The following is a 20267-nucleotide window of genomic DNA, read 5'->3' as shown; positions in this document are numbered from 1 at the left end:
CCACCCCTTGCTAATGCTATTTTAAAATGCCTCTAGTTACTTTGGCTGCTACTGATGGCATCATTACACACACATTGTACTGCTTTGAGGCAATCTCCATCCATCTCAGGCTTGGCCAGCAACTTGGAATTTGCATCTCCCCCTCACCCCAATTTTGCTCTGGATTCCCTTCCTAGGTTATATACCTTTGGCTTTAGATCATTTGCAAAAGTCACTGTCTTTAGAACTTTAGCTCTGTCACATTCTTAGTAACCTTTCCCCTATATGCTAAAACCATGAAGGACCTAGGAAGGTTTCTGTGATCCTTTTCCTGCAGCTTCCTGGCTATGACCTTTCTAGTTTCAGTTCCTCTGCAAGGATAATGAATGCTACAGCCCTGACCCTGTGGGGCAGTTCTCCAGTTAGGGCCCTAGTCACACACACTGTGCTCCCTGACAGTCAGTGAGGACAAGCACTAGATTGGCAGATCCTGCTTATGTAACTCTGTGTGTGTGTGTGTGTGTGTGTGTGTGTGTGTGTGTGTGTGTGTGTGTGTGTAACAGTGCATGCTGGGGAGAGGGAAAGAAGGCTGGGGAGTACATGAGTTTCTTTCTATACAAAGTTGCAAAGATCTATTTTAGTGTATTTTAGAAAACCAAGCGCTCAACTCATAAAAATTTTATTTTTACTGTACAAAATAGAATCAAATACAAAATGGTATTTACGCCAAAGTTTCATTATTTCTCACTTACCAGTCTTTTTATAACATGACAGAGGTCCCCTTTAAAATAAAGATTTTAACTTCTAATCTAAATAATTTCAAACTAATCCATATCTGAAATGTGTGTTATTTCATCTTTTATATCTTTAATCTCACCTCGGACTATTGTCAGATTAGATATTTTTTCATTTAAGAAAGCAATTTCCTTCTCTCTTTGGACTAAGTCAGTAACCAATCTCCCAATGCGAAGTGTTAAGTCATTTACCAATGGTTCCAAGCGGGAAAAGTCCTTCTTTAGGTTATACACCTTTGGCTTTAGATCATTTGCAAAAGTCACTGTCTTCAGAATTTTAGCTCTGTCACTTTCTAAGCTTAAAAACCTATCTGTGTGCTTGTTGAAATCACTTGTTAGCTCAGAAAGTACCTTCTTCACAGAGTTAATTCTTTGTGAATTTTCAGATGCTGTCTTTCGGAGCATTGCTGTTCGGTCAATGCTACTTGACAGAAGATCACCTATGTTTTTTACTGTATTTTTTTCTACTTTCTCTATTTTATTTTCTAGTTCTTGCACAGAATCTGTCAACGTTGTTACATCAGTTACTAGACCCGAAATACGTCGGATATCTGTTTTTACAGTTGAAATCTTGAGTCCAACATTTTTCGCCACAGAAGTTGTGCTTTGGTCTACTTTTGTAACATCTTCAAAAAGAGCAGTCAAATTGTTTTTCAGTATATTCTGTTTTTCAGTTATCCCACTAGACCAAGTTTTTACCTCATGGATTTCCTTCTGTAGACGCTTTAGATGAGCAATTATTTGTAAAGACTTTAACTGTTCCATCATAACTTCAGACTTGTGACACTGTAAGAAAATATAGTAACAAGGATTAAATTGATTAGAAGTTTAATATTGACATTTCAACTTAAATTTTGTGTGATTTTTAACTGTGGCTTTACTGTCTGGAAAGCATTTGGTGAAAGATGTACTGGGTGACCAGTCCTATGTTCAGCAACAAAATGAGCTAAACAAAAAAGGGTGAGGTGTTTTTTAGTTGCTGGAGAAGGGAGGAAGAAACTTCCTCCAGAAGAGTTTTGGTAGATTTGGGGGAGTCAAACAGGGTAATACAACTTCTATTTTTTTCTAAGATTTATTTATTTATGCATACAAGAACTGGGGTGCAGGTCAGAGGTACGGGGTGTGACAGGATTCACCAGAGACAGAGTAGGGAGCAGAACAGGCAGATCTATTGAAACACACTACTGAGGGGAGCAGTGGGCGAGACAGGAGAGGGCTGCTGCGCCATGTGGTTTAGCTCCCTGGCTGGCCACAGGGGAGCTGCAGTGGTTGGCTGGCTGGCCTGGCTGACCATGGCTTGATAGCACTCTCTTTAACCCCTCTGTCACCAGGGAGGCCCCCTAATATAACTTCTAAAATATAAGTTTGTATTTATCACAAGTGCTACAACAAGGGACTAGTGTCCAGGACTCTAGTATATGCTCTACTGTCCAATACTTTATGAGCAATTTTCTGAGCCATAACAATCCATGACCCCTTGAAAATTAAATTCATTTAATTAAGTTGCCAAATGCTGTTAGGCATGCCAAGGGTGAGAAATTAAGAATGAGTACAGCTTCCATTGTGGCCTCAACACAGTTTAATAGTTTAGTAGAGAGGATAGATACGTAAAAAATAAAACCAAAACACCAAACAAATTCTGTCTCCAAGGTTCTAAAATTCTATGATTACAAATACAAGTGGTTCTCAATTTTTGCATACTTTCATTACTATCCTTCTTCTCTACTGTCCACTGTATACTGATACCTAAATTATCATTTTGGTTAATTTGATGAGTATTCTGTACTACACAACTGCTAGACAATATTTCAAGTTGTTTTAGTGCTGGTGGTGTATGTGTTCTTTTATAACATTATTAGGATTAGTTGACTCTTTTATCATGTTTTTGAATATTTGAAAATCCGTACCCTCAGTTAATAAAATTAAAAGGGAAAAATGACTGATTTTAGTGATAAGATAGTTACATTTCATAAACAATACAGAATTGAAACAAAGGTAGAAATTGTCAGGTGAGACTATTAGACTTTGAGCTGAAGGCTAACTTAAACCTATAACTGTGTGCTCTCAACTATAAAGAAAAATAATTAAAGAACAATTGCAAAATGTTGGAAATATATTGTTATCGCTATGGCCTTTGTCCAAAAACAGATATCCACTTCACATTTAACTTTTTTTTTTTTTTTTTTTTTTTAGAGGCATGTTTTATTTATTTATTTATTTGTTTGTTTGTTTTGTTTATACATGCACTGGGTACAGTCAGAAGCGCGGGAGGGTGGGAGAATTCACCAGAGGCAGAGCAGGGAGCAGAGCAGGCAGAAGGACAGAAGTACACTGCTGAGGGGAGCAGCGGGCGACAGGAGAGGTCTGCGCGCCTTGTGGGACCCTCCTCTGGTGGCCGGGGAGCAGCCGGGGATCGAACCGGCGCTGCAGAGGCTGCGGGCAGCTTCGCAACCCAGCGCTCAACCGCTGCGCCACCGGGGAGGCCCCACATTTAACTTTTAACTCATTTTCTAGGAAGGCATTGTTGTTTTTTTTTGTTTTTGTTTTTAAATAATAAATTTTATTTTTATATTCCCCATACAATTGCAAACCCCCATTCTGACCCCAATCCCTCCCCTCCCGCCCCCACCTCCCAAAAAGTGTCTCTGGTTCATAGTTTTTTGTTGATTTTGATTTTCACTTTCTTATAGTTATTCATTTTCCTGGTCTCTTATTTAAGTTTTCTAGATTCCTGCTATGAGTGAGACCATCCGGTATTTTTCTTTTTCTTTCTGGCTTATTTCGCTGAGCATGATCCCTTAGGAAGGCATTGTTTTAAAGGGAAGCTTGTCGATAGATTTCTACTAGTAAAACCAGCTTGATTCAATACATTTACTGTGCTGGTATGATTAAGAACAGTCTTTGCTTTCAGGAAGTTTGTAGTTTTATTTGGGAAAGAAAATAAATGCAATATATATAATTCAGAAAACAAGGAATAAAAAATCAAACATGCAGGCTGAAAAATCATTTTGACAAAATAAGATATTCATCTTAATTTAAAGCCATCAAGATGATGGGAGTTTCAGGGAATTATGTGTGGTAAAGCAAGTCAGAATGACAAAGACAGGGCCAGGGAGAATCCTACATGGCGAGGCAGACCTCTCCTGTCTCACCCGCTGCTCCCCTCAGCAGTGCTTTCAGTCCATCTGCCTGTTCTGCTCCCCACTCTGTCTCTGGTGAATCTTCTCACCCTCCTGCGACTCTGGCCTGTACCCCAGCTCTTGTATAAATAAAATAAATCTTTAAAAGAAAAAAGAATGACAAAGACAAATATTAGTATTTACACAGCAGATCATTTGACAAAGTATTTACAAAAACTACCAAAAAAGTCTGAAAAATAAAACCATGAAGTTTTTTCCAAAACAATTGTATATTATTGTTTTCGAAATACTTTATGAATTACCTTTTTTTTTTTAAAGATTTATTTATACATACAAGAGCTGGGGTACAGGCCAGAGATGTGGGGGATGAGAGGATTCACCAGAGACAGTGGGGAACAGAACAGGCAGATTGACCGAAGTACACTGCTGAGGGGAGCAGCGGGCGAGGCAGGAGAGGCCTGCTGCGCCATATGGGTTGCTCCCTAGCCAGCCAGGGATCGAACTTGTGCTGCAGAGGCTGTGGATTGCTTCATAGTGGGGTGCCCCTTGTGCCACCGGGGAGACCCGATTACCTTTCTTAAATTTGATTTGCTAGTTGACTCAGCTTAACTTTTGAGATTATTTTGGCAACATTAACTTAGTTTTATTTAACACAAATAGAAATTTGCAATGCTGGTGATATTGTTTTTATGGTAGCTTTTAAAAAGGAGCAACAATTTAAGTTGCAAAAAAATGACCAGCTGAAATTTGACAGAACAGTGAATTCAAAGTTGTAACTACTCCTGTTTACCCCATCATATTATTTATTTTCAGTTGTATTTTAGGATTTTCTCCTCAATAGGTTTATGCTATGTTAATTATTGGTTGGAAAGGAGTTCCAAAATGGTAGAAAAGTTAGATTGTGAAACTTATTGTGGATATGAATTAGCAGTAGCCACAAATAGGAAGGAAGTCAAATAGTGATTGCAAAATCATGTTTTATTTTTAAGGGGAAAGTTTTGCAATAAAGTGTATTGCCGAAACAGAAGTTCCCAAGGGTGAAAGGAGTAAATGGCTTACTTTCATCTATTTTATTTTAAGTTATCTCTGGTAGAGTAAATATAGCTTAGTAGCATTACACAATTAAGATACCTCAAAAGAGCATATTATTCTTAAAAGGATCAGATGATTAAGTAGCGGCTGGTAAGCCTCTTTGTTTCACTTGGTGGCTTACAAGAGCAATTTTCATGGACTTCTATTGACCTTTACTAAAATAAAAATTCAGTAATGTAGTAATCATTTAGATATTGTTTTACTGAAGTATTTTTTTTAAATCAAGACTTATTTAAGGTATTTGCCTAAGATGGACACAAGAGATGGAAACTACTAATGGCTCCAAAGATCAGGGAAGTTCTTATTTATGTAAGGTACTAAGCTAGATCCTTTTTGGTAATAAAAAAATTGTCTGGGTCTATAAGCAGAGCCACAATGGTTCAAGGGAATGATCTCTGGTTTCAACTGGCTTTCAAAAACTTTGCTAAAGAATCTTTGAACAGTGCAAAGGACCTGGAAATATCTTATGGGTCTCTACAATTTTAATCCTCTTAAAGATAGAAGAAATCTTAAGAGATTATTTGGTGTAATTCCCTCCCTTTAAAAATTAAACAATTAAAATGTCCAAGAACATAGTTGGTGGCAAAGCCTAGATTAGAAAATTCCAGTGTAGGGCTTTCTCCAACTGTTTTCCCATTCTCCTTAAGCATTTACAGATTCCTTCTATGCCTGTGGCACAAACTGCTTTAGATCACAATTACAGCTTTTGAGTGATTTACAGTCTGGTTTAATGGTGACATGGAGGTGGATATATTTGATTGAATCTCAGCCTTTTGAATTCTCAGATAGTTCTGCTAACAGCAGATTTCTTTTTCCTCCCCTGGTTGAGTAGTAGTAGCAGGTTGCAGTTGTATAGTGGGAGGTAGTGGCCTCTGGTTGGACAGATCTAGCAGCCTGATGATAAGATTCCCAATCTTGTAGAACCTCAACCTCCTCATTTGTAAATTGGCAGAGCTGTAGTGAGAATCAGTGATAATGCAAGCCAAGTGACTAGCAATATGACTGAGACATAGTAGGTAAAAAATAGCTGGCACTATTAAGATGACCCTGCAGAATGTAAAGTGTTTCCCTTCCAACCGTCACAATACAATATAGTGGCCCATTTGTTTCCATACATTTTCTGTAACCACCATGACTGTGATATTTATAAGTTAATGAAGGATCAGAGGACAAGAAATCACATCTGCCCTGACAAGATGGACGTAGAGACAACAAAGTTCAAGTTAATTTAATAATATAGTTTATTAGTGTGAAAATGGAAGCAAACAGATAAAATATTGTCAGTGCACATGGAAATGACAGCTACAGCTGGTGAGAGCAGCACCCTCCAGTTCATTTTGACCCATGACTTTCTATAATTGGTCCTCGTAAGCCCAAAGTAGAGTTTATTTGGGGTTTCCCCCAAAATCTGCAAACTTACATAGTAAAACAACCTTGCCACAACTATCCTTTGTATCTTACTGCCTTAATGGCACTGAAATTGCATTATATAACTGGGACTACAATTGGCTTATCCATAAGAACAAACAAGTAAGAACTTCCATGTGCAGCTGACTCACTTTTCCACATCAATCTTAGGCGTACTTGATAACATCAGTTTACTAATAAAAGTCTTAAGTTATTTTCCAACTTTGCACATTTCTGATTGTCCTCATTGGAAAAATTTGGCTAGGTCTCTCCCCTAATCTCATCTTACTATATTCATATCTTCTCACTAGTAACTCTAACATTGAATCTAATTTTGAGTAAAATAAAATCAAAATGTCAAACAAATTTGGTTGGCAAGTTAATTTGTTAACTTTTTAAAAGGACATGTTTTTTTTTTTTTTTTTTTAAATAACACACCTTTTTTTTTTTTTTAGATTTTTTTTAATAGAGGCATGTTTTTCTTTATTTGTTTGCTTGTTTGTTTTGTTTATACATGCACTGGGTACAGTCAGAAGCGCGGGAGGGTGAGAGAATTCACCAGAGCCAGAGCGAGGGGCAGAGCAGGCAGAAGGACCGAAGTACACTGCTGGGGGGAGCAGCGGGCGGCAGGAGAGGTCTGCGCGCCATGTGGGACCCTCCTCCGGTGGCCGGGGAGCAGCCGGGCATCGAACCGGCACTGCAGAGGCCGCGGGCAGCTTCACAACCCAGCGCTCTACCGCTGCGCCACCGGGGAGGCCCAAAAGGACATGTTTTAAAACCATAATCACCATCATCATCAGTTGTCATTATGCTGCTTTTTCCTCTTTAAGATAGGCCACAGGGCTTACTGGAGTAATTTTATTCTAAGTAGAATAACTTATCTAGAGATTATGTATCTTACAAATTCAGGTCTGTACACCGTGAGAACCATTAAAAAAAAAGGCCCAGAGTATACAAAGATAGTCCAAAATTTCATACTTGAAAACATACACTTAGTTCATAGGAAAAAATCTTTCAATAAGAATTATTCACCCTTATTTAAACATTCTTACATGGAACACAGTTTAGAACCTTAACAAAAAATAAAAATATTTCCTAGGCACCATAGTTGTCAAAAAGTGTGTATTTATGGCAAAGCACCCCAGGATCTTCCTCAGGCATATTACTTTTCATTTTGGGCAATATTCTTATGAACTTGGTTGTGGATTCTAACCCTATGGTAAACTGAGGCAGGCACATTACCACCAACCTGGATGACAGCAAAGATACAAGAAGTGCACATAAGTTTGGGAAAATAGCAAACTGGGGTCATTTAGTGAAATGGTCAACACTCCTCAATAGCTCCTAGAGACACTAATATATTTGGGTACAATGTCAGAGGAGAAACTCATAATGATACCCATTAATATTAGAAAAATAGTTAAAAATATTAAGCACATTGCTTTTAAAAAGTAAAGACATGTATTTTAGAAACAGTTGTATCGAAAGTGGTTACGATGAAGTAATATCTAGTATTTAAAGATATAAATTTTGATTATCTGTATTATTTAGTTCCATTTGTGTGGACTTTGCAGTAATGCAGGACAAATTGAGGTTTATGAAAATACCTCGAATGTGTGTGTGATAATGTCATTCATCAAAATAAAAGTAGTAAATTCAAAAATCATCATGGATTTCTTTATTTTCTAGATTATATTCTTCTATAGCTTCCTTTTCTCTTGTATTGGAATATACTATAAAGTCATGAACTTTTCCTTTAAGAACATCCAGTTCATTTTGCATCTTTAATATACTATTATCATACTGAATTCCTTCAAGGGTTTTCTGCATCTCCATTATTTCAGACACTGCTTTCAGCATATCCTCTTCCATATTAAACATCTGAATGGTCAACTCTTCCATTTTCTTTTCTGTCCCAATCAGATCCTGAGAGACTCTGAGAACAGAGCGAACAGCACTTTCAATTGTTGGCAAATGTGTCTTGCATTCTTCAACTTTGGGCTCATAGCTGGAAAGTTTATTCGTCAGGTCTTCGTCTCTGGCGAGGAGGGCATGCTGCTCCTCTTCTAACTTTTCAACTGTTTTTGTGTCAGAGTCTAGCTGCTCCTCAACTCGCAGGAGATCCTCTTCCTCTTGTCTTTTTACTGTTCTAATATTTCTTAGTGTGCTGTCTTCCAAATCTTTCAGTCTTTCGGTGAGCAATTTTATTCGTTGCTCAGCTGAGTTAATTTGGACAGTAACTTGAGAATGTATATGTTTAGATTCTGATTTGAAAACGTCTGTATTAGCATTCATTTCTTCAAGGCTTCTCTTCCAGAAACCTGTAACATTCTGGAATTTCTCTTGAAGGCTCTGCATCTTTTGAGTGAGCATCTCTTCACTATCTTGAATGCCATGCATGATACTTTGGAGGCTGGATACTTCCTGCTCAAACTGGGTCACCAAGGACACGGATGATGTAACGTCCTGCAGGATACTTTCAGTGGACTCAAGCTGCATTTATAACAGAAAACAATTCCCAAGGCTACTTAATATCTTTCATGTAGGGAAAAACACACTTTAACAATCATGTGCCAACTCTGAAGATGTCTACAACATCCAAATATATCAGAATCAAACTGACGAAAATGTTCATTCCTTTTATAGTTGTTTTAGCATTTTAAACAAATTTAACAGATTAGATTATTGAAAAACATATACCTAAATGTATAATCACAAATATTTGCACATTTCATGGAGGCATATTCAAGAGGAAAATAATATTAGAGAAGCCTGAAGTGTATCATGTCTTCCTCCAATGGAAAGTTATCATTTTTATGGTTATTTGGCTTTACAAGAACCTGTAACTTAGTTATAAAATTTGTTACCTTTCCTAAATTGTATGACTCCCTTTGGGGATTCTGCCCCCAGCTCCCCAGATTTGTTGTGTGGCCTCTTCTGGAGAAGATACCAGAATCAGATCTTATAGGCAAGATGAATGAAACTTCAGTTGAGTGAGGCAATTCACATCGAATAGTAATATGTTCTAAGTGTCTGTGCATTATGATAAGCCCCCATGATCTCCCCATATGCATCTAGAACACACAAGAGTCCGTCTGTGGACCTTCTTTCACATATACTCACACCGAGATAACAACCTTAGAGACTATACAGCCAGGCTTGGAAATGATCACAACATTACCAACTGTTTGCATTATGTGGAAGACATAACACTACACAAAACACAGTTCTGACCTTAAGCAGGTTAGTTTAATTAGGGAGAAAGACAAGACTGTCTGCTCTGACCGGGGAAGAACCACGGAAGTACTTAAGGGGGCACTTGGACCAGACAGAAGAGCACAGAAAATATTCTAGAAGTATTATCTAGTCTCTCCTGTTACTTCCTTTCTAAACCATTCCCCACACTACACAGATTAAGCATTTAAACTGCTATGCACAGCACAGTACATCATAAGAAACCCAGGATGTTTACTAGTCCTTCTAGGATAAAGTTCCAAATTCCTTAACATCTCCTTATGCTATTCCTCCTTCCTCTTCGCTGAGCTAAGTTCTGTCCTGCCTTCAAGGTTCAGATCTCAGCTCCTCAGTGCCACATCCTCCCAAAGCCCTGCCCTGAGGAATCCTAGAGCTCCCCTACTGTGTTAGGTGTATCCCATGGATTTGGCACTTAGCTCATATAATTAGAGAATTTTGTACTAGACACGATATAAAAATATAGATTGCGTGTATCTCCTGACTTCACAACTTGGTAGGGGATAAAGGATTTACTGAAATACACTGGTAAGGGGAGCAGTAGACGAGACAAGAGGTCTGCTGTGCCATGTGGGTCAGCTCCCTGGCCGGGGATGGATCTCAGGCCATTGAGGTGGTAGTGCTACGCCTTAACCCCTAGGCCACTAGGGAGGACCTCAAAAGGCATTTTAATTGCAATCAAATTTTTCATTTAAAAAGCTAACAGAGGGCCTCCCTGATGGCACAAGGGGTTATGTCTTAGCACTATGAAGCTATCCGTAGCCACTGCAGCCTGAGTTCTATCCCTGGTGCAGCAGATCTCTCCTGACTCACCTGCTGCTCCCCTCAGCAGTGTATTTCAGTAGATCTGCCTGTTCTGTTCCCCACTCTGTCTCTGGTGAATCCTCTCACCTCCATACCACTGGTCTGTACCCCAGTTCTTCTATGTAAAAATAAATTTAAAAAAAAAATAAAAAGCTAACACAATTTTCTTCACAATTTGTTTTAATAGATTTTAGGTATATGAAGTTTGCATATCCTGCTATTTTTTCTATCATTGTGTTCCCTCTGAATACAAGCTCCAAAACAATTACAACCAGATTCTAACTAGGGCCCCAGGTCAGAATACCAACTGCTTTGTAGCTCCTTCCCAGAGGCCCCTGTGCTCACCTCCCCAGCCTGTTGGAGGGATGCATACTTTTCATCCATGGCTTCTCTCTTCTGGGGATTATATGTTCATGAGGCTACAGAAACTGGGGTCCTCTATTTCATTTCTATTTTTATAACATCCTTGCTGACCCTGGTGCCAAGCCCAAGTGCTTCTCTACCTTTAGGAACGGGGAGGATTTTAGTGAATGAATAAATGAAAAAACATGATGTCTTATTGATTACAGGTGACCCATCCTGAGAGGTGCGGTGGTCACAAAGTTGTTTTTACCATCACCCATTTCTAAGAATAAGGATGATAATGCATCCGGTGGAAATCAGCATGTGCAGCTTGAAGAACCACAGTATAGACACAGAGCTTAATTTTCATTTGGCTACAAAACCAATGTTTATTTTTAGATTAATTATTCTTGTGGGCATATGTATATATGCTTACCAAGGGGAAAGCAAAGAAAAAAAATCAGTGACTCTTTGTCCAACAAGTGCTATTCCTATTCTAATTTTACCCCCAAAGAGCAATCCTCTTTCAGTGCTATAGACATTTGATATTTAAATAGACAAAACTTGCAAGCTGACTGTAGATCTGAGGCATACAGCAGGGGAGGGGGCGAGAGTCAAAACTTGGAGAGGGAAGAGCACAAGGAACTGTGGTGATAGATCACGGGTGCTAAGGTGGTGGGAGAGCTACAGGGACTATACCTGAGGGGAGAAATCAAATACTGCCCCGAGTACTTAATCTAAAAATAAACAAAGGAAAAAACTGAAATCACATCAACATGAGCATATTTTTTGAAGTTACATTTGTTATACAAAAGGGTTCTTGTTTTTTCAAATGCAGCCTGAGTCTAAATTGCATGGAAAGTAGACTATGAAGAGGTTAAGACCAGTGAAAGTTAAATAAACGTAATGGTCTGAAAGTCAGGAAGAAAGAAATTATGGATTGGGATAGAAAGGTGGTAGTGGGGAAGAGAAAATGGGAAAACCTTCCTAAACAAGTCAACTAATGCTTACCTTTTCTGAAATCAAACTGATTTTACTTTGAAGTCCTTGGAACTCATTGGTTTCTATTTTCAGCAACTGGTACTGCCTTTCCACCTTTGCAAACTTTTCCGACTGCTGAAATACAAACCTGGAAGAGGGAAAAAAAAATCAGTACCTCTTAATTCACACACAGGTAAGACTGAACTTGAAAGAATTTTATATCCACTTCTGGTAAGGACCACAAAAATACTGGTTATGGGTAGAGGCAGCTTATCTATTTCAACATTAAAGAGCTGGCTGTATGGTCAATCCACGCAGCAGTTTTAACTGTTCTGTTCAAGCAAAGAGGAACATACCCGCTGCTCAAGTTCACAGCCTAGTGAGTGAGATGGTGTGGTGTCTACTATACTGGTATGTAAAAGAAATATTTTTGAGGAAGAAATGATGAATTACTTAGAACGGATATGTGACCTCCACTGTTGTTCTCAAGGCCACATCTGAACAATAGCTAGAAAATTAGCAGTCTTTTTTTTTTTTTAATCTATATATATTTTTAAGATTTATTTATTTATTTATTTATACAAGCACTGGGTACAGTCAGAAGCGCGGGAGGGTGAGAGAATTCACCAGAGCCAGAGCGGGGAGCAGAGCAGGCAGAAGGACCAAAGTACACTGCTGAGGGGAGCAGCGGGAGGCAGGAGAGGTCTGCGCCTGCCATGTGGGACCCTCCTCCGGTGGCCGGGGAGCAGCCAAGGATGGATCCAGCGCTGCAGGGGCTGTGGGAAGCTTCGCAACCCAGCGCTCAACCGCTGGGCCACCAAGGAGGCCCGGAGATTAGCAGTCTTAACAATGAAATGTTGGAGAAGTTACCTAAGTAAAAAAGTATTTTTAAATTCAAATGTAGAAGAGGGGGGAAAAATGTCCCTGGCATGGAAAGAAGAGAAGGGGGATGATGATTATAAGCTGCAAAATCATGGAAGTCCAAACCGGAAAATAGTAGCCACTGTCCATGACAACTGACTATGCAAAGCAAGGTGTATCGTCTGTACAGCTGGTGATATTTGACAATGTGAGTCACGTAGGTGTTCTTTCGGTGCCAGTCTAAAATTGCACTGCATCTTTCATACAGTAAATAGTAGAGGGCAGAAGCTTAAAAAAGCCACCCTATCTTACAAACAATAAGTGATCTTTCATTTGTATAGGGTGTGAAGTGAGTAAGCACAAAAGAAATGCTTTGGATCTAGTGTCAGCTTGGTTAATCTACTTGGACTCAATTCTTCTGGCTCAGAGAAAGAAGCCATTGAAATTCTTTGTATATTTATTAAGTCATCAAAAAGCAGACCCTACCAGTGGTGCAAATGCTTCACTGCACATTGGAGTTGCCGGGCCACTTTAAAAATCTGACATCTGGATCCCACCTACAAAAATTCTAAGTGAATTTGTTTTGGGATATGACTTGACTATTGGAAAATTTTAAAGCTCTCCAGATTCTCTGTGTGCTCAGCCAGGTTGAGAGCTATGAATTGGCACTGTTTTGTGAAACTGACTTCCACTGAAAAGACAAATTAAGCTCCCCAGACTTAATGGAGAGGTGAAAGGCTTCTAAGCTTTGTGCTTCATTGCAGGGGGTTGGTTGAGTTTTATTTTCTTTTATTTAAAGATTTTATTTATTTATGCATAAAAGAGCTGGGGTACAGGCCAGAGATGGGGGGAGGGTGAGAGGATTCACCAGAGACAGAGTGGGGAACAGAATAGGCGTATTGACTGAAATACACTGCTGAGGGGAGCAGGGGGCAAGTCAGGAGAGGTCTGCTGAGCCATGAGGGCTCATGCTGCAGAGGCTGCGGATTGCTTCACAGTGCAGTGCTTAACCCCTTGCGCCACCACGGAGGCCCGGTTGGTTGTGTTTTAAACTCAGAAATGTCATCATTAGGCTAACTGTTGTGGTTCAAAGCTAAGACAGTCTCTTTGCTTTTTAAACAAATGCTTATAATATTAGATGAAACAAATTTCTTTTGATGATGGCTAAGGTCTATCCTAAGAGGTAACGGTGAATAAAGTAAGCCCAGGCTATAAAATTAGCAGAATGACATTTCTTCTGTATGCTAATATGAACTTTAAAACTTCTAGTTATGAGAAAACACCATTATCCAAATTTTCAAAGATGAATGACTTAATTATTTTTTTTTTTTAAAGATTTATTTATTTATTTATTGATTGATTGATTTATACATACAAGCACTGGGTACAGTCAGAAGCTTGGGAGGGTGAGAGAATTCACCAGAGCCAGAGCGGGGAGCAGAGCAGGCAGAAGGACCGAAGTACACTGCTGAGGGGAGCAGCGGGCGGCAGGAGAGGTCTGCGCGCCATGCGGGACCCTCCTCCGATGGCCGAGGAGCGGCCGGGGATCGAACCGGCGCTGCAGAGGCTGCGGGCAGCCTCGCAACCCAGCGCCCAACCGCTGTGCCACCGGGGAGGCCCTGACTTAATTATTTTTTGATTGGTTGTTTTACTTTTGACTTTTAAGAAGTTCTTTTCAGAGTATAGGCTTCAGACTTGTAGGCAGAGACCACACCATATAAATTTAATTTCAGGGACTACTCCATGATGTTATCTCATAAATTTTTTCTATAAACCTGAATGTTTATTCAGAATAGAATCATTATGAGACTTTGTGTGAAGGTCAACACACTACAACATTACATTATAGGCTTTTTATTTTAGTAAATATTTTTAATGTCAATCTCTGAACCTCTATCAAATTCAAATATTAAGCAAAAGCTTTAAGAAAACTCTGTCATGTTAGTGCAAATATCACCTCTGATGATAACCTGTATGTTTTATGGTTAGATTTGCACCAAAATAAGATTGCTACACAGGAAAGGAATGTCGTACTTAAGAATAAACAAGCATAAAGTTGACTTGGTAATGAGAAGTGGTTTTTATTATTTTTTATTATTATTGTTTTTTTTGTGGGACCCTCGCCGGTGTCCAGGGATCGAACTGGCACTGCAGAGGCTGCGGGCAGCCTCGCAACCCAGCGCTCAACCACTGCGACACCAAGGGAGGCCCGAGAAGTGGTTTTTATGGTGCTGAGTTTAAAATGTTTTCCACTTACATGTGCCAGGCACTATTCTAAAGACTTTATAACTATTAACTCATTTAATATTAAGGAAGAGGAGGATTTTCCAGAAGTCAGAAATGTATAATGAGAGAAGGCAGTTTTGATTCTGAAAAGTGTTTGAAATTGGCATGCTGGCTTTGAAGGTGCTTTGTTTTAGTCAAGGCTTTTCCTTTTTTTTTTTCATTAAACTGTTTACATGGGTCTCAAAATTCTGTGGCAGGTTTTTGGTCAAGCTGTTTCCAGAAAGATTGTCTTCATGGGGTTTACATTCAAATGGGGAGGCAGACAGACATACCAAAAAAGTAAAATATTTAGCAAACCAGATGGTTAAAGTGATATGGAAAAAGAAAAATGGGGAGGGTTGTATTAGCAGCAGGAGTGTAAGTTGTCCCTGGACTGCCCATATCATGGTGAATATCCTCTAGGAGGAATGACTTAAAAGTAAATTAGAGCAAACAGAGAATTAGGTCTGCCCATCTTGATGCAGACAGTTGGACTGGGAGTGTTCTAGCAGAATTAATGAACATTCTGCTAGAAGAAAGCAGTATTCTGGGCTCCATCTTCACTGCCAGAGCACACACTGCTTTTAAAAACTAATAACTACCGCAAAAAAATAAGGAACACTTCACAAATTTGCATCTCATCCTTGAGCAGGGGCCACACTAATCTCTGCATTGTTGTAATTTTAGTAAACGTGCTGAAGGGAGAACTGAGTCAAGGCTTTCCAAAAGGAGTTCATGGCCTCCTTCCTCCTGTCCTTGCTCAGGTTAGAGACAAATTAGGGTCTGTTAAGGGTTACAGTTTCTAGTAGGAGAAAGAAAAGAACTATAAATAATTCTGAGCTAGGAATTTCTATTTCTAAGGTCTTGACCTCTTTTTCTATTAAAAAGGGCACAGCATAACATACGGTTTGGAGTGCGAAGCTGGGCAATTTTGCTTCTGCCATTTACTAGCTGTATAATCAACCACTTTGGGAAAGTTACTTATCTTTGGTGTGGTTTTCTCATGTTACATACAACAGAGTCATTCAGTGCAATACTGAATGTTCAGGAAAATACTGACCATATTCCATTTTTTAAGAAGCTGACCATTTAAAGATAACTGTCTTTTAGATAAAGCTCCTCCAATAAAAAACAAAACATGAAAATGGACTTAGCCAAGATTTTGCAGTATAAATGACTTCTAGAGAAAGTTATATAAGCAAAACCCTGAGTTACCTAATTGTTCAAAGAGCTCTTAATTTTCTGCACATAATTATCACAAATGCTATGAAAATTTTTATGAAGGCAATTTAAAAATCTGTTGAAATTCCCAGAAGAAATTAATTTCTATGTAATTAAGCAAACCAGTAAGGTTTTGTGTGTTTGGCTAACTTCATAACTTCCGAATTTTTGAAAAGCAGATTTAAGAATTTTCATAAATCCTCTTACCTGAGATTTTTCCTTAAGAATTTAGAAAGGAGGTATGCAAACTAACACTGAATAAGTTTAGATTTAGGTAACTGTTATGGCCAACAAAATATCACTCATCAGTTTAGGACATATTTAACAGAGATGTTCAAGTATCACACTTTTATTATGCATTATTTATGTTTACTTTCCAAACAAGGATCCAAAGACTAAAGTCTGAAGACACTCATATAATGGATGCCTTGAAATCCTCTGGACAGTGGAAGGGTTCAAATCCCACTACTGTCCCCAATTTAAGTGTGAAAAAAATGGATGTTTTCTTTAGGAGTACAGATAGGCACATATGCTGTTGTATTTTAACAAACCAGACAGTGTCAGTACAGTAAGCAATAAAGATGTGACAGGCCAACTTTTAATGCTGAAGTATGTTGTACTAGGGGGGAGATCTCAGTGGTCTTGTAATTCTAGTGTGCTTTAAGTACTCTGAGATGTCAAGTTTCTTTGAGAAATTCTTAAAAATGTCTTACCAGAATAAATTTTTATTTCCAAATGTACCATGAATAAATATTTGCCATAAACAGTGACCAAAGTATTTATACTATAAATCTTTTGGCAAAAGATAACCACAAAAGCCATTTTAAAGTTAACTATTTTAATAACAGTCATAGTATCTATTTTAGAAATAATTTTTGAGTACTGTTTTTATTATTTTGTGAAGACACAGTTCAAATAAACTTTTCCTATCAAATGTAACTTGTCTTTATAGTAAGCACTAATAGTAACTCCTAAGCCAAAGTGTCTGTTTTCCTTTGTAGATCCCTTTTATTATTTTCCTAGGACAGTAATTCAATTATTGAAAAGGTGAACATACTGTGGTGCAATTTATCTCAAGTGAATATAAGTCTTTGGGTAATTAATAAATTTCATAATTAAAATCAATTGTGTTAGTCCCAAGAGAATATCTTTTTGCCTACTAATTTCTATTAGTGAATAACTTTCCCATTACAATTTTTGAAGCTCACTCCAGTAGCTGCCCAAGAAAGAAGGCCAAGGAGAAGAGGTGCCCCGGCCCCTGTCATTGTGGAGATACAGGAGGCCAAGTAGGTGGTAAATGTCCCTTTTGAGAAGGGGCCCAAGAATTTTGGTGTGGGAAAGCACACTCCACCCAAAAGGCACCTCACTCACTTTATCAAATGGCCCCACTACATCTGGTTGCAGGGGCAAAGGGCTATCCTCAAAAATCAGCTGGAAGTGCCTCCTGCCATTAACAGCTCACCAGGCCTAGGACTGCCAGGCAGCTACTGCGCTGCTTAAGCTGGCCGATATGGACAGACCAGAGACCTCGCAAGACCAGGCAGATGGTTGGCCTGGGTTGAGAAGGAAGTTGCTGGCAAAGGGAATGTCCCCACTAAGAAGTCACCTGTCCTTCCAGCAAGGGTTAACAGTCACCATGATGGTGGAAAACGAGAGGTTGAACTGATGGAGATTGCACATGATGCAGTTCCGGTCAAGGGGGCTGCCTTCCTGCTGGCCCTGTGTCGGAAGGGGGTTCCCTACTGCATTACCAAGAGAAAGGTTAGGTTGGAGCTGACAGTTCACAGGGACACTCGTAATGTCACCTTCACAAGGGTTAAATCAGAAGGCAAAGGAGCCAAACTGATGGAAGGTATCACGACCAATTACAATGACGGATGAGATGGCATCGGCTGTCACTGGGGAGAAAAAAGTTCTGCGTCCAAAAACTGTGGCTCAGTTAGCCACGCTGGAAAAGGCAAGGCTAAAGTTTGCCACCAAACCAGGATGGGTGTACGCTGCTGCATCTTCTGTACATAAAAGTTCTCCTTCAGCAAAAAAAAAAAAAAAAAGTTTTTAAAATTTACCTAAAGCACATAGATTTTAAAACATGTTTATTTTTAATAGCAAATTACCTTTATCCCTTTACGATCAAAATCAGATTTGTCCATAAACACAAATGTCATGTTACTTTTTTAAAAGAGAAAATTTAAGAATCAACACTCACTATTGCAACAAATCTTTTATTAACTGATTCAGGATGGGTCACTAGTAAAGAGTAATTCAAAATTTAATAGCATCAAAATGTTCTTGCCTAGAGGGCATCCACAGTGGCTACTAGAAGTCTATTACTGTTGCAGATGAGTTTCTTCTAAATGCCTTAAAAATCAATGACAAATGGAGGGAAATTCTAATTTAAAGGTGAGTCTTGTTATGAAAATGAAAAAAATTATTCTATGGAAAATAATTCGTGAAAATAAGATCAACAAGTTGGTTTTTAGGTTCTTCTAGTCTGTTACCTATGATGCTAATATATCACTGTTTGCTTGGTTTAAATCTAAAAATGTTTAGTTTTAAGTGAACATCTGTAACTTTATACCTTTACAGTGCAAAATTTTAATCTGTAACAGAAAAAAAAGGTTTTAAATTCATAAGGCAGCACCTTAATCAAACTATGAGGAATCCTCCCAATGATGTTATTAACAATAATGTTTGTTGCTTTGAGATCCACGTTATGAATCCTTTTAAGGTTGCAAAAGTCACCATTAGGACTTTATGGGGTAAATGTGGGGAGAAATATGTCCTCAACAAACGCTCAGCGGACAGGATGCAACTGGGCTACAGCAACGTGCAAACCTCAGATGTGCAGTAGGCGCTTAATAAAGTGTGGGGACATCAGTATACTAGAATTTCTAGTGTTCCAAATCTTGCCAGCATTTGGGATCATCAGACTCCAATTTTTACCAAGCTAAGGAGTGTAAAAGGATATTTCATTGTTAATTTTATTTTACATGTTTTTGATTGCTAATAAGTTGAACATTTTTTACCATGGGAATTTGTATTTCTTCTTAGAAATAATTCATGTCTTTTACTTTTGTATTTAAAACTAATTTTTAAAAGTTCTTTATCCTTACCTTTTATCAGTTCATGCTTATTTAACTATTAAGGTCAAAAGAAACCATCTTTAGTGCAGAAAAATCTGAACTAATTGTAGAAATATGAAAAGCCTGTGAAACTTTATCCTATTTGGAGAAAATAAAGTTAAATGCATATGTTTTTAAAATAAAATAAAATAGTGTTGCCGACTCTGCATCTTAAGAAATGGCTGCTGCCCCGTTCCCAAACTTTAGCTTCAATTCCAACTTGGGGATAGGGGCCTGCTACCAGCAAAAGGAAGAAAGAAGAAAATCCCCCCCAGTGGGGGTGCCCCTTCCTCGGGGTTGCAGAGGAACAGCAGGGGCAAGTCTGCGGGCTGCAGCGTCAGCGCGAGGTCAGGGCGGGAGGGGCAGGGGCAGGGGCAGGGCTCTGAAGAGAGGGGCGATCTGGGGAGCCCCCTCACGTCCACTTACCAGGCCAGGCCCAGGCACGTCCCCAGCGACAGCAGGCTCAGGCCCGAGCGGGGGTCGGCCCAGCGCCCGACTCCAGCGCCCCGGGCCTCTGGGCTCTTCCCGCCCTCGCTCCGCTTCCCGGGCTCCGCGGGGCCGCCCTTGGGCCCCGATTTCTTCCGGTTCTTCACCTCTGACATATCTGGGGCCCCTGAGGACACAGCCGGGGCGCTGTCTTCACCCTGGGGTGGCGGGACGTGGCCGTCTGAGCCCCGGGGGGGAGCAGCGCAGAGACCGCGCCCCCGCCCGGCTCTGGCACCGCCCAGAAACCAGCTCCTCCGCCCTCTGTGCCCGCCCGCCGGCCGCACCGCGCTCCCTCGGCTCGGGCCTGCCAGTTCCTCAAGCTGCGTCCGGCAGCATGCTCGCCCCCATCCTCGCAAGGCGGCCTGGGCGTGAGCGGCCCACCTGGCACAGGTAGCTCGCGCGCGCTGGCAGGGCGCTGGGCTGCGAGAAAGGGGCGGGGCCTGGAGAAGGCGGGGCGGGGCCTGGAGGAGGTGGGCGCGGGGAGCCACGTCGTGCGGGCCCCCGCCTCGAGCCGCCCTCCT

The 20267-nt window shown here is 39.9% G+C and overlaps 1 protein-coding gene and 2 pseudogenes across 3 annotated transcripts; 1 reads left to right on the top strand and 2 right to left on the bottom strand.

Moving 5' to 3' along the window:
- Window positions 1–614: 614 nt before the first annotated feature.
- Window positions 615–20167, bottom strand: IKBIP (IKBKB interacting protein). 3 transcript variants are annotated; one of them, XM_037513815.2, is made up of 4 exons: window positions 20128–20167; window positions 19687–19904; window positions 11822–11939; window positions 5203–8905 (listed from the first exon to the last, which is right to left on the bottom strand). In XM_037513815.2, the coding sequence occupies exons 2-4, from the start codon at window positions 19860–19862 to the stop codon at window positions 8069–8071; spliced, it is 1131 nt and encodes a 376-aa protein (XP_037369712.1). In that variant the 5' UTR covers window positions 19863–19904; window positions 20128–20167; the 3' UTR covers window positions 5203–8068. The 3 variants fall into 3 exon arrangements, with proteins under 3 accessions (XP_037369713.1, XP_037369712.1, XP_054552083.1); XM_037513816.2 differs by lacking the exons at window positions 5203–8905; window positions 20128–20167 and adding an exon at window positions 615–1559 and having other exon boundaries at window positions 19687–20115; XM_054696108.1 differs by lacking the exon at window positions 20128–20167 and having other exon boundaries at window positions 19687–19975.
- LOC119248554 (U6 spliceosomal RNA) lies at window positions 15525–15625 on the bottom strand (annotated as a pseudogene).
- Window positions 17324–18989, top strand: LOC119248136 (60S ribosomal protein L7a-like; annotated as a pseudogene).
- Window positions 20168–20267: the final 100 nt, after the last annotated feature.

This window comes from Talpa occidentalis, unplaced genomic scaffold (genome assembly GCF_014898055.3).
Source record: "Talpa occidentalis isolate TD23 unplaced genomic scaffold, MPIMG_talOcc4v2.1 talOcc4.16, whole genome shotgun sequence".
In the NCBI taxonomy this organism is placed as follows: domain Eukaryota; kingdom Metazoa; phylum Chordata; class Mammalia; order Eulipotyphla; family Talpidae; genus Talpa; species Talpa occidentalis.
This window is presented reverse-complemented; position numbering and strand designations above follow the sequence as displayed.